The following is a 12,508-nucleotide window of genomic DNA, read 5'->3' as shown; positions in this document are numbered from 1 at the left end:
CAGAGGGCAATGCTAGATGGACACAGGTAGTTAACCGAGGAGTGGCGTAGATAAGACACTGTGCATCATGCATGGGCTTGTAGTGTATAAAGGAGTTTCTACTTCATTTTATAGGCTAGCATTCTTAACCTTGCTTGATGATAAGAATCACTGGGGCCATTTTTTTTAACATACCACATTTTATTTATTCATTCATCTGTTGATGGGCACCTTGGCTAGAATTTTAACAATGTTTCACATTTAAGTAATTGATGACATTTTACATTTATTTTTATGTAGAATCCATCAGTATGACTTGGAATTGATCTTTTTATTATTTATTTATTTTAATTTGTTATACATGACAGCAGAACGCAATTCATTTCATATTACACATATAGAGCACAATTTTCCAAGTCACTGATTGTACACAAAGTATTTTCACACCATTTGTGTCTTTATACATGTACTTAGGGTAATGATGTCTAACTCATTCCATCATCATTCCTACCCCTTTGCCCCTTCCCTTCCTCTTCCTCCCCTTTTACCTATCTAAGATTCCTCCATTCCTCCCATGCTTCATTGCCATATGAGTTAGCATCCTTGTATGAAAGAGAACTTTTGGCCTTTGGTTTTTTGGGATTGGTTTACTTCACTTAGCATTATATTCTCCAACTCCATCCATTTACCTGCAAATGCCACGATTTTATTCTCTTTTAATGCTGAGTAATGTTTCATTGTGTGTGTGTGTGTGTATATATATATATATATATATATATATATATACCAAAGTTTCCCTATCCATTCATCTACTGAAGGGTATCTGGGTTGGTTCCACAGTTTAGCTATTGTGAATTGTTCTGCTATAAACATTGATGTGGCTGTGTCCCTGTAGTATGCTGTTTTTAAGTCCTTTGGGTATAAGCTGAGGAGTGGGATAGCTGGGTCCAATGGTGGTTCCATTCCAAGTGTTTCAAGGAATCTCCATTCTGCTTTCCAGATTGGCTGCACCAATTTGCAGTTCCACCAGCAATGTATGAGTGTGCCTTTCCCCCCACATCCTCACCAACACTTATTGTTGTTTGTATTCTTGATAGCTGCTATTCTGACTGGAATGAGATGAAATCTTAGAATAGTTTTGATTTGCATTTCTCTAATTACTAGAGATATTGAACATTTTTTCATATGTTTGTTGATTGATGATATATCCTCTTCTGAGAAGTGTCTCTTCAGTTTTTCGGCCCATTTATTGATTGGGATGATTTTTTTTTTTTTTTTTTTTTTTTTGGTGTTAAGGTTTTTGAGTGCTTTATATATCCTAGAAATTAGTGCTCTCTCTGATGTGCTTGTGGTAAAGATTTGCTCCCATTCTGTAGGCTCTCTATTCCCTTCACTGATTGTTTTTTTGGCTGAGAAGCTTTTTAGTTTGAATCCGTCCCATTTATTGATTCTTGGTTTTAATTCTTGTGCTATAGGAGTCTTATTAAGGAAATTGGGGCCTAATCTGACATGATGGAGATTTGGGACTACTTTTTCTTCCATTAGGTGCAAGGTCACTGGGGCCATTATTAACATGCAGGTTCCCCAGCATCTGCCAGGGGATTCTGGTTGTTTAGACTGGGATAGAATCTAGTGTGGAATATGCAGTTGAGGGGAATCTTACCTCTAGGCAGTTTAGGGAATCCACGTGAGTGTTTTAAGCTATGGAAAGGTTTTGAAGGATTCCTCTGGTGGTTGCTTGGAGCATGGATCTGTGGGCCCAGACTAGACAGGGAAAAGGCAGAGTGCTTTGTAGTTGCATAAACTTAAAATGATAAGAGGAAAAAATTTGGCAGTAGGAATGAAGAGACATTAGGACATCAAATAAGAAGTCTTTGCTAATTGGGCAAGGGAGAGCTTTAGAATAAACCCAGGGGTCTTCTCAGTAAGTTTGTATGGGCTGGTGCCCATGGCTGACAAAGGGACCATGAAAGGGAAGATTTTTTTTTAAACCTGATAGGCATTATAGCTAGTACAGAGAGATTCTCAAATTCCTTTGGCTTTTGGTGCCTTTAGGTTAAAAAAAATAATCATCTAACAGTTTTTTTTTTTAATGTAGTGGGGTGCAGCAATTTAAAATAAGCATCTCTGCCTTAAAAACTTCAAGCATCAGATGTTCCTATAAGCCAAGACAAGTGTTCTTGTCTTCTTCAGAGTAAATTCTGAGATCACCTTTGACCTTCTCCTAAATGCTTGGGACCAGAAGGGTTTCAGATTTTGGATTTTGTTTTTTCAGATTTTTGGAATATTTTCATGTACTTTATTCTGAAACAGTTCTCAAAGCATTTCAGATTGTGGATTTTCAGATTTGAGATGCTCAACTTGTAGGTAGCTAGTTGTAAGCAACTATTTTTTCAAATAATGCTATTTTCTGAAGAAACGTGCTTTGCCCTGTAGATGCCAAGTTGTGTCTGACCCTGTGTCCCTCTTCCCCACTCCGTGTTGACTGGTCACTTGCTGTGTGTCTTGCGTGCAGTTTATAAATCAAGCCGCTGTCTTCCCATGACTGGAACATCCTATGGCCCCTCAACATGCCCTTCACCCTCTTATCCTCTGCCGCTACATCAGGGCCCTTGTGTTTGTGTTCTGTCCCCTGCGTTCTGTAGCAATTTCCTCTTCTCTCATTGCCTCCTCCACTCTTCCCAAGCTTTGGGAGTCTCCCTGACTTTGTGTCTTCTGCATCTTGTTTGGTGTTCTACTATTCCCAGATTTGTCCTCTGAAGGCACTCATGTGGCCTGGTCCATAGCAGGAAATGGGAATTTGGTAGATTTGCTCAGGATAAGGATTGCCTCTGGCTTCAGTAGGAGGCTGGATGACATCCTCAGCCTGGCTGTTTCTTCGGGTGTAGACAGCAGAATTTCCAAGATGAAGCCTGAGAGGCCATGGGGCTCTTGTTCAAGGACAGACCTCAGCCTCAGATGCCACACAACAGTCGCTGGTGGAAAGCTCTGAGATAGGCCAGTCTGAAAGGGCTCACCCTGAGGGCACAGCACGGGCACTTCACACCAGAGAGTGTGAGACTGGCATTGTTTGCAGGAATGATGTTGCCTTAGAATTTTTTGCATGGTTTTTGATGGTGTTTCAGTCCAGTTCTGCAACTTGTAGACTCAGAACCTTTTTAACATTCGGAGTAAAACTAATCTCCATATTTTTAAAGAAGATCCCTTCATAAACTGTGAAAATGCTAATAAGAGAAGCTATTTACAAAGGCTGTCTCCTGCAATTTAATCAATATTTCTTTCTAACCCCACATAGCATATTTTCACAAGCCGAATTGTTATTTGATTTAAGATTATGTAAGTCAGTTTTCAATGTGGTAAATGGACAAAGCGAATGAAAAATTCCCTAACCGTGTTTTGGGGGAAAATTAGACCAAAATTTATCATCTGACTGTTTGACCCCAAAATGTGAGAGGAAATTTAATAATTAGATCCGAAGTGAAAACCACAGGGAACTAATACTTCAAGTTTCAGTGGAAGAAATTAACTAAATAATTCCCTTTTCTCTGGAGACTTGGAAGAGATAATTAGGAATGAGACTTACTAAACATTTAGTGCTACTGCTTAATTAGGCAAGCACACATCATGGTGTTTAGTGTCAACAGGTCCAGACACTCAAAGCAAACAAACTGACAATCGGAGTGTAATTTAAACACTACTTAGAATCATTCGTCATTGTGCCGACCCTCAAGCCCACTGGTCTTGGAAGATGTTAGATTAAAAACTGAAACTCAAACATACATGAAACTTCAATTTATGACACTGTCATCACTGTGTGTTGCCTAAAGAGATGGAAGGGTGGAGAGTTTCACCCCTACCCTCCTGGATGCCCACCTCATAATCCAGAGGGTGAGGGTGTGTACATATGAGTATACATTTTCTTCTTCTGCGCATGCTCCCCTGTGCCACAGTGCTTGTACACAGAAGGGGCACCATAACAAGGTTTTGGATGAAAGAATGAGTGAGTGGTTTAAACTCCATGGTATAATGCCCGATTAAACTGTCAACATGGAGTGAAAAGCCTGCTGTATATTGAGGGGACCAGTTAACAAACTCTCATTTTAACATTTCAATATTCCTAACTACAATTTGGACACATCAGGATGAACTTTGCATTCTGAAATTGGCTTCCTTTCAAAATGCAAACTTTTTTTTCCCAAACTGCCTTGTCATCATGGGAAGTATACTTAAGATCTTTTTTTTTTTTTCCTTTGCTTTGCTTTGTTTGCTAGAGTTTATGTTAGACAGAGTGCAATAGGAAAGAGTGGGTTAAACTAGACAAAACTGGAGCCTCACTGTTCTCATCAGCTGTTTCATGCAGGTCACTCAGAGTTCTTACTGACATACATGGCTTTGTCTGAGCCCCAAGAGAGACTGCCTTTGACCTGGGTCTTGGAAAGTCAAGGGAGAAAGGAAGTAATATGCAAACTTCTGAGAGCAGAAACAGAAGGTCTCTGTGTCTCTGGAGTGACAGTTGCCTCCCCTGAGAATGCTGATCCAGTTATAAATAGTAGGGACACAGCTACAGTTTAACAGTTTTAACATCCTGTCCTTGAATGAGAAGGGACAGTGAACTGAGTAGATTAACTTGTGAATTTGGAGCAAAGGTGTTGACTCATCTTTCTTTCACTCAAGCACCTTTTCTTATTTGCTATCCTTGATTGCCTTACATTTTTCTCTCTCACTGATCTGTGCAAGATGCTGCCTAAGGAAACTGAGGCAAGATGTTCTCCCTCTGAGTGCAAATTTGCAAGGCCCACATGCTGAGGACCAGGGCCCTCTGCTTAAGGATTACTGCTTTCCTCCTGGAGGAAACTAAACACTCACAGGTCATAAAATAATCAGAAAGGACATAAAGTATGCAACTCGAGGCCAAAATAGTGGCCTGGTTTGCAGGTAGGTCCCCATAGCTTTTGGGGCTCCAGGTACAGGAAGCTATGCTGGGTAGGATGGGGCCTCTTTTCCCAGCCTTCCAGAATGTAGCAATGTCTTTGTCCTGCCTCCAGAGTCTCTTTGAATGACCTTGACCCACTAATATGATACCACAACCATACCACACATAATTCATCCATTTTTTGGGTTTTATTGTTTTTTTGTTGTTGTTGTTGTTACACTAGAATGAGATGAAATCTCATTCTGTTGCCTAGGTTGGCCCTGCACTCCCAGGCTCAAGCCATCCTTTTATCGCAACCTCCTGAATAGATGGTTCTCTGGGTGTGTGCCACAGTGCCTGGCTTCCTTCCCTCATTCAATGTCACTATGACTCAAACTAAGAGCCAAGAAGTATCTTAATTATTATTATTACTATTATTATTGTTCTCTCTCTCTCTCTCTCTCTCTCTCTCTCTCTCTCTCTCATAGTGCTGGGGATCAATCCCAGGGCTTTGCACATGGTAGGAAACGCTGTACCACTGAGCCATGACCCCAGCCCCTATAGCGTTTTCTGCACATCATATTCTTCTACACTGGGACATGCTATTTAAAGGCCCCTCTGGAGTCCTTCATGAACAACCTTTTGTGAGGGGTTTTCTCCTTATGGTTTGTTGTTCCTCTTGCTTCCCTGGGTTGAATTATTAAGTTTTGAGTTCTAGACTTTGCCTGGGACTGGACAGGAGACAGAGGCCTGGGTCCGCTTCCTCATGACTGAATATCCTATCCCACATCTCCTTGGACTTTGTTCCCATCTCTCTTCTAGGAGTGCCTAAGGCAGGGAGCCTGGAGCCTCAGAATCTCCTGGGAGATGTCCCCCTAATCAGAAGGATTCCAGAGTTCACTAGACACCTAGGGATGCGACCTGGGAATCTTCATTCTAACAAGAACCAGACTTTGCCCACTAAGTATCTAAATGGGTACTAAATGATGGCAACTCCCTTTAGAATCGAGATCTTTAGAATCTGAGAGAAAACTTCAGCTCTGGTTGAGAAACCAAAATGCCTAAGCCAGTCTCCCCAACTTGGGGCTGGTATTTGCTCATCCTTGCTGTTGCTCCCCGGGATCTTCTTATCTCTCTCCAAGCCAGGGCCCTCTCTCCTGTCAAATTCTGCATGCCAGAATGCTTTCTACGTCAGGATATGTCTCTTACTTTGGATGTCCCCTACAGATTTCCAGTCAAACTTTTTTTTTTTTTTAATTGTAGGATTTTTGTTGAAGGAATTGGGGGCACAGGTGAACAGAAGGGATCCTTCCTAGGGTCTCTAAAAATCTTTTCTATGGATTACTGGGGTTCATCCAAATAACAGGTGTCACATCCTCAGGGCAAGGGACTGTGAAGGCCTCAGAGGCCCCTGGTTCCCTAAGGACATTGTCACCTGTCTTGGTGTGAACTCATAGCTCCAGCCAGCGAAATGCCCTCCCCAGGGAAGTCGGTGTGGCTTTCTTTCCAAGTTAGGAATCCAGGTTTTTGGATCTCACTCATTTCGAGCTTGCTTTTCCCTATAGGCTCATCAAAGGGGACTTGACTTGAGGTTCTTTCTTTGCAACCTGCTTCCTCCAGACATGAGGCTGATACAGTCGGTTTGTCTGGGGAATCTCTGGGCTGCATTCTTCCTGGCTGTTTGGTCCTGTGGTCACTTTCAGCCAGTTCTCCCCAGAGGGTCAGTGATGTGATGGATCTTACAACTTGCCACGTATAAGATCTCATCCCATCTACTCTCCTGGGGAGGGCCCTGAAAGGCCTGCTGCTCAGTCATCTAGGTCTTATCTCACATGGAAGGACAGATGGGCTCACTCCACTGGGTGCCAACTCCCAAGGAAAGGAGGAGGCAGTCAGGTGACACTCGTCACTCTTCTCCACTGTGAGCCCTAAACTGGATGATCAAACAAATCAAAATGCATAGGAGTCAAACAAATTAAAATGCTACTTTATTTCTGACAAAGCTATATTGAGAAAGGTGTTTGGTGCTAGGGTAAATTGGATTTCCTTTTGCTTCTCTGATCAACCGTACCTGTCTCCATCTCCAGGCCCTCAACCTCTACAACGGAGCTAGAATCTTCATTCTCCCCTGTATACCTTAGTGGGAGGAGGACAGTCCTTGAATACCTTGCCTTGTTGAGCCCTCTTAATATAGGAAAAAGAGAGAGTGGTCACAGGAGGGGTCTCTCTGGAAGGCAGGTCACTCCCAGCAGCTGGGGTAAGAGACCTTCCCACAGGGCAGGTAACATCTGCCCCCATGCAGCTTTGAGTGGGAGGTCAGTCTCACAGCACAAGGCCAAAGACAGGCCACCTTGAAAAGGGAGGGGAGCCAAGGTCAGAAGTGCACCTGGATCAGGGACCCTCTGCACCCACTGGAGAAGCAGAGGGTGGTGAGTGGAGGTGGGAAGGGGGAGATCCAGACAGTATCACTGCAGTCATGCTCCCCCTGGGAACAGATAGGAGTCCCAGTCCTGCTTCCCACCATGGAAAGCCCAGCACAAAGGAATGTCTCAGCCACCATCACGACCTTACAGGGCAATCCATTGGTTCAAAGGTGAGCTGGAATCAAGGGTTTTGCATTGGGAGGGATTAGGCTGAGAACTCCCTCATCACAGTGGTTCTGGGGAGCATAGGACTCCAAGGGCTAAGGAAGAACTAGCAATTTAAATATGAAAGGCTGCTCATTACCTTCTCAAATGTCAGTCTGGTGTCCAGCTGGGTCTCAAGGAGAGGGCCAACACACGGAGAGTGGATAGATTCATCATCTCTTGTTTGAAAGGCTGCAGCTTTCTGATAACTAAATTCAATGGAAACTGTTATAAATGATCTGGGACCAAAAGATTCGTATTTTGTTTCAGAACATCTTTGACCAACAGGAATAATATGCAGTTGGAAAATGTTCCCCTTTTTCTTTAGTGTAGAAGACATTTTACTTTTATTTTATGATGCTGGGATCTAACCCAGAGCTCTGCACGTGCTAAGCATGAACTCTATCACTGTGTTGTACCCCAGCCCCAGACAAGATGTTTTCTCCAAGCATTTCAGCCTCTTCCAGCCCCTCTGTCTCTGGGGCCTCTGCCCTTCATGCGGACAGGACAAGTTGACCATGGTGAATTTGTATCAGCCACAAAGGGAGGTGCATTAATAGTTCACAGAGGCACAGCCCATCTACTACAAAGCCCTTGCTCTCTAGCCAAAAGTTCTGTTTCTTACAGTCTGTGGGCTCAGACATATCCTCTGACAATGTATCAAATTCACTTTGAGATAACACAGGATTAACAGCTGAAACAAGATAGTTACACGGGAAACTTAGGAAAGTTTCTGAAGCTCTGGCAGAGTCCCTGAAAAAGATTTTTCTTTCTTGTACAAACAGATAAGAGTATGACTGGTATTGTTAATCTTTAGACACAAAACAAAGTTGTTGCTGTTTCCCATAAAATAACTGTATGGGGGGAAATGAGGAACAGTAATTCTTTGCTTAGAGTCCCATTAGTTTAGAATCCCAGTTTGTGAGATTTTTCAACATGTGTCTTCATATATTTATTAGGGAGAACTTGACACCTTCTATCAACTAAGGCAAGGAAACTGTAATTTGGTTAAATTAAGAACCCACTATTTCTGCTACTGAAAGATAAATGAACATGATCTTTACACCTACCTTGGCTGGGATGGAAGTAGCCCATTGCAGTGGTAGATTTAGTCACAAGGAGAGGAACACTTTCTTGTTGATCATCTGGGCAAATTAAAGATTCCCACTCTAAGGCATAGGGCGATGGCAAAGACCCTTTGAGGCATGGGAATTGGAGTAGTCAATACAATAGGCAAAAATCATCTTCTTAGGGCCCTAAGGTCCTTGTGGATAGAGATGGCTGACTAGGTCCTGTGGATGTTCTAAGCACTTCACTCATGTTAATCCATTTGACCTGCACACATACCTTAACATAGGCATTTAATTCCACCCTAATTTTACAAATGGGAAAACTAAGGTACAAGAAAGTTCGATGACCTGTCCAAGTGGCAATTTGGTATTTCAACCCAGTGTACATGTGAGTGTACCTCACAGACTTTAAAGTGCATGCAATTCACCAAGGGATCTAAGTTAAAAAAACAGGTCTAGGTTGGGAGCTGCAATGCTGCACTTCTGACAAGCTCGCAGTAACCCTGATGCTGTTGATCCATGGACCACATTTGGAGGGTCAAGGTTCCAGATCATAATAGAGATGAGTTTATATACATTTCTGTGTTGACTTCAGTAGGTCTTTGTGCAGTTTTCCTTTTCTAGGCTCAGTTGAAAACCCAGTCATGCTAATTCAAAAAAGGGCAGTGTGGTTTAAGGATACAGAACTCATGGATTGCAAGGATCATGACATGTGGCTATTTACATTCAAATTAATTAAAATTAAGAGAATTACAGCCAGGCCTACTGGCACACACCTATAATCCCAGCTACATAGGGGATCCAGGCAAGAGGCTTGTAAGCTTGAGGCCAGCTCGGGCAACTGGAGGTGTTTCTTAATGATAGAGTGTTTGCCTAGCATGTGCAGGCCCTGGGTTTAACCCCCAGTATTGCAAAAATTTTTTAAAAACTACAGATTCACTTCCTCAGTCATGCTAGCCACATTTAAGTACTCTATAGACACATGTGGTCAGTAGCTACTCTATTGGACAGTACAGATACAGAAGGTCTCCACTGTCTCAGAAAGTTCTATTGGACAATAATCTCATTCCTTGATATTGTCTTTTTAATTTTTACCCGTGATGGTGCCACTCCTATTCAACCTGTCCAAAATTCTAGGCTCCTTACTGTGATGTTCAGTTTTACTTATAACTCAATTCTGTTTCTGTGCCTGTGGAAAGCAGGCACAGTAAATTCAGTGATAACCACCAACTGAAAGAAGACAAAATAACCTCAAAATCAGAGACTCGTGGCTCTGGGGGGCTGTCTTGCATGGGGGGTGGTGCTTAGAACACGGACCTGGAGTCATTGCACAACTCTAACCCCTGTATCCGGGAACACTACATTTCAGAAAGAACTGCATTAAAATGGTGAAATAGTGTTTTAGTTCTTGGACTTCCCACCAGGATATTCTGTATTTAGCAAGTGTATATGACAAATTGGGCTTTTATTGAGTTGCAATTTGGCTTGGTCATTGAATGACTTTTCAACACAACTTATTGCACCTGTCTTGGGCCGGTGTTTTTCAGGTGTTTAGTGTAAGTCATTGTGCCTTTCCTTGTTTCTGAGTTGTGGCCATTAAAATGTGGTTTTGCCAGTGTGAAAATTATTTTTATAAATTTAAGTGCCATTATTTTGTGTTAAGGTGTCGGCCAGGACTGTGAGCTACTGTACTTCACTCATGCCGTTTCTTTTGTGTCTTCCAGTGATTTCCCTCAAAGCTTCTGAAGATTCATCTTTTGAGGAAAAGAAAGAAACCTGGGCATTTTTTGAAGGTAAATCTGACATATTTATTATAAGTTGCAGCCTCACTTTTAGACAAGAATAAGAACGGATTCTAGTTTCTTAGTTTTGTCATATGGTCACGTTGTTTTCTTGGCCTAAACTTACTCAAGAGTGAGATGAGAAGCCTTGATCGTCCCAGTCTATAGATTTGGAAAAAGTGGAAGATAAAGCACCACCTGCTTAATTTTTGTTTGATTGTCTTGCTTCTAGGTGATTTGAAGGAGGCATCTTCAAGTGATCTAAAAATGAAAAAATAAATTTTATTTCAGGTTGTTAAGGAACTGAGTTTCTAGAAAGAGTTTGAAAACCTTAAGTGAGTGGTTTTTCCACCCATGTTAGAATCACCAGGGGTTTTTTAAAACACTAATGCCTGGACCACATCGAGATTTTGACTTAGGTAGAACCTGTTAAAAGCTACCCAGATGTCCTAGCTGGGCCTTAGAAGTGGTTCCCCAAACTTAGCAGTAGCATCACTTGGAATCTTGTTATAGATGCACATAATCAGGCCATACCCTAGCTTACAGTCAAAACTCTGAAGTGGTACCCAGCATTTGGGTTTTAATAAGCCCTCTGGGTGATTTAGACGCATACTCAGGTTTGAGCTTTGGAGCAAGAGTTCTGAACAGGTGGTAATTTTGTCCTGCTGGGGGACATTTCTCAAAAATCTAGAGACATTTTGGGTTGTCACAACTGTGGGGGTGCTACTGACACTGAATGGATAGAGGCCAGAGAAGATGTTAAGTAAACATATTATGAGGCAGAAGACAGTCCTAGCATCAAAGAATCTGGCCCCAAATGTCAAGAGTACTGTGGCTGCAGAACCCTCCTTTCAAGAAAGAAAAATATAAAGAAATTATTTTCACAAAGTGACTGAGGATTATAACCATGAGCAATGAAAGTACGTACTTTATAAATTCTCAGGCAGAGCCTTTGATCATGGAGAGACTGGCTGATGATAAAAGAGGGTCAGACGTGGGGAGGATTATGTCTTGCAAAGGCATGGGATTTATTGATGAGGATAACCTAGCCAGAGGATCTAAGAAGAGGCATAAACCCAACTAGTGGGTGGCAGAAGGAGGGTGACCTTATGGTGAGAGCACTTGGATTTGAGCCCGCTCTTCCAGTAACTAGTGATAAAACAGTGCATGGAGGCAACTTCTGTTTTAGAAAAACAGAAATTTAATTATGAACATCATTTTCAAACCATGAATTTGCAAACTCCTTATCCTAATGGTTTTCTAGAATTTTTTGTTTAGTTTTATAGGCATGTGTATTTCATTGCTTAGATTGAGCTTTACTCCAACAATGATTCTTTGTATCCCCTGAATTTTCTTCTGCACCTTTCAGAAGCTCCTTTTTCTTTATCTGATGACTTTTTTTCTAGTATGTTATCCTGTTTCTTCCCTCAGTCTGTCATTCAGGGACTGCTTACTTGTGGGCAGAGATGAAAGTGACTTTATTCCCCATAGAGTGAAACAGTAAAAAAAAAAAAAATAAATAAATAAACTTTACCCTTTTTGTTGCAATTTAGTAAAATAGAAGCAGCCTAAATAATTTTTACCCCAAGTGTCTGGAGCTGCCCTGTGACCTGTGATGCATTTCGGTTTTGGAGATGAGTAATGTGACAGGGAAAACCCTGTGTATCATGAGATGCTAAGAACCTTCTGGTGAGGCTCAGGGCTCCACCCCTAAGATTCTGATTATTACATTAGGAATGGGTGAAAGAACTTGCACTTTCTCAGGATCTGAGGTGGTTTTGATGCAAGTGGTTTGGAAGACCATGTTTTAAAAATAAGATGGTACCAGGACCAAGACCTCGTGCATTTGGAAGGACTGCAGTGTTTAACCTTGCCACACCTTGCAGCATAATCAGAATCTCTAAAACACTTAGCATAATTAGCAATCATTTGTAATTCATGTATAGCTATAGAATATCAGATTTTCTTCCAACCTAACCCTCTGCATGAAATCTGTAACGCAGTTTGTACTTTCTTCTCAGGAGAGAAAATCAAGTTCTTTTAGAAAGTTAGTACTGACGTCCTACGCATCATGTATGCCTCGGGGCGTCTCTTTGCAAGCCTTCATTTCCTATGATTTCAGCAGCAGCAGTAGTAGTA

At 41.8% G+C, this 12,508-nt stretch overlaps 1 protein-coding gene across 1 annotated transcript in view; it reads left to right on the top strand.

Moving 5' to 3' along the window:
• Positions 1-12,508, top strand: part of Vstm4 (V-set and transmembrane domain containing 4) — a 91,897-nt gene that overhangs the window by 20,326 nt on the left and 59,063 nt on the right. Inside the window, exon 3 of the mRNA XM_076834851.1 lies at positions 10,313-10,381. Coding sequence (XP_076690966.1) covers positions 10,313-10,381 — 69 coding nt within the window. The remainder of the gene's footprint in view (positions 1-10,312; positions 10,382-12,508) is intronic.

The sequence above is a fragment of the Callospermophilus lateralis genome, chromosome 15 (genome assembly GCF_048772815.1).
Source record: "Callospermophilus lateralis isolate mCalLat2 chromosome 15, mCalLat2.hap1, whole genome shotgun sequence".
Taxonomy (NCBI): domain Eukaryota; kingdom Metazoa; phylum Chordata; class Mammalia; order Rodentia; family Sciuridae; genus Callospermophilus; species Callospermophilus lateralis.
The sequence above is the reverse complement of the archived record's forward strand: the minus strand, read 5'-3'. Positions and strand labels throughout refer to the sequence as shown.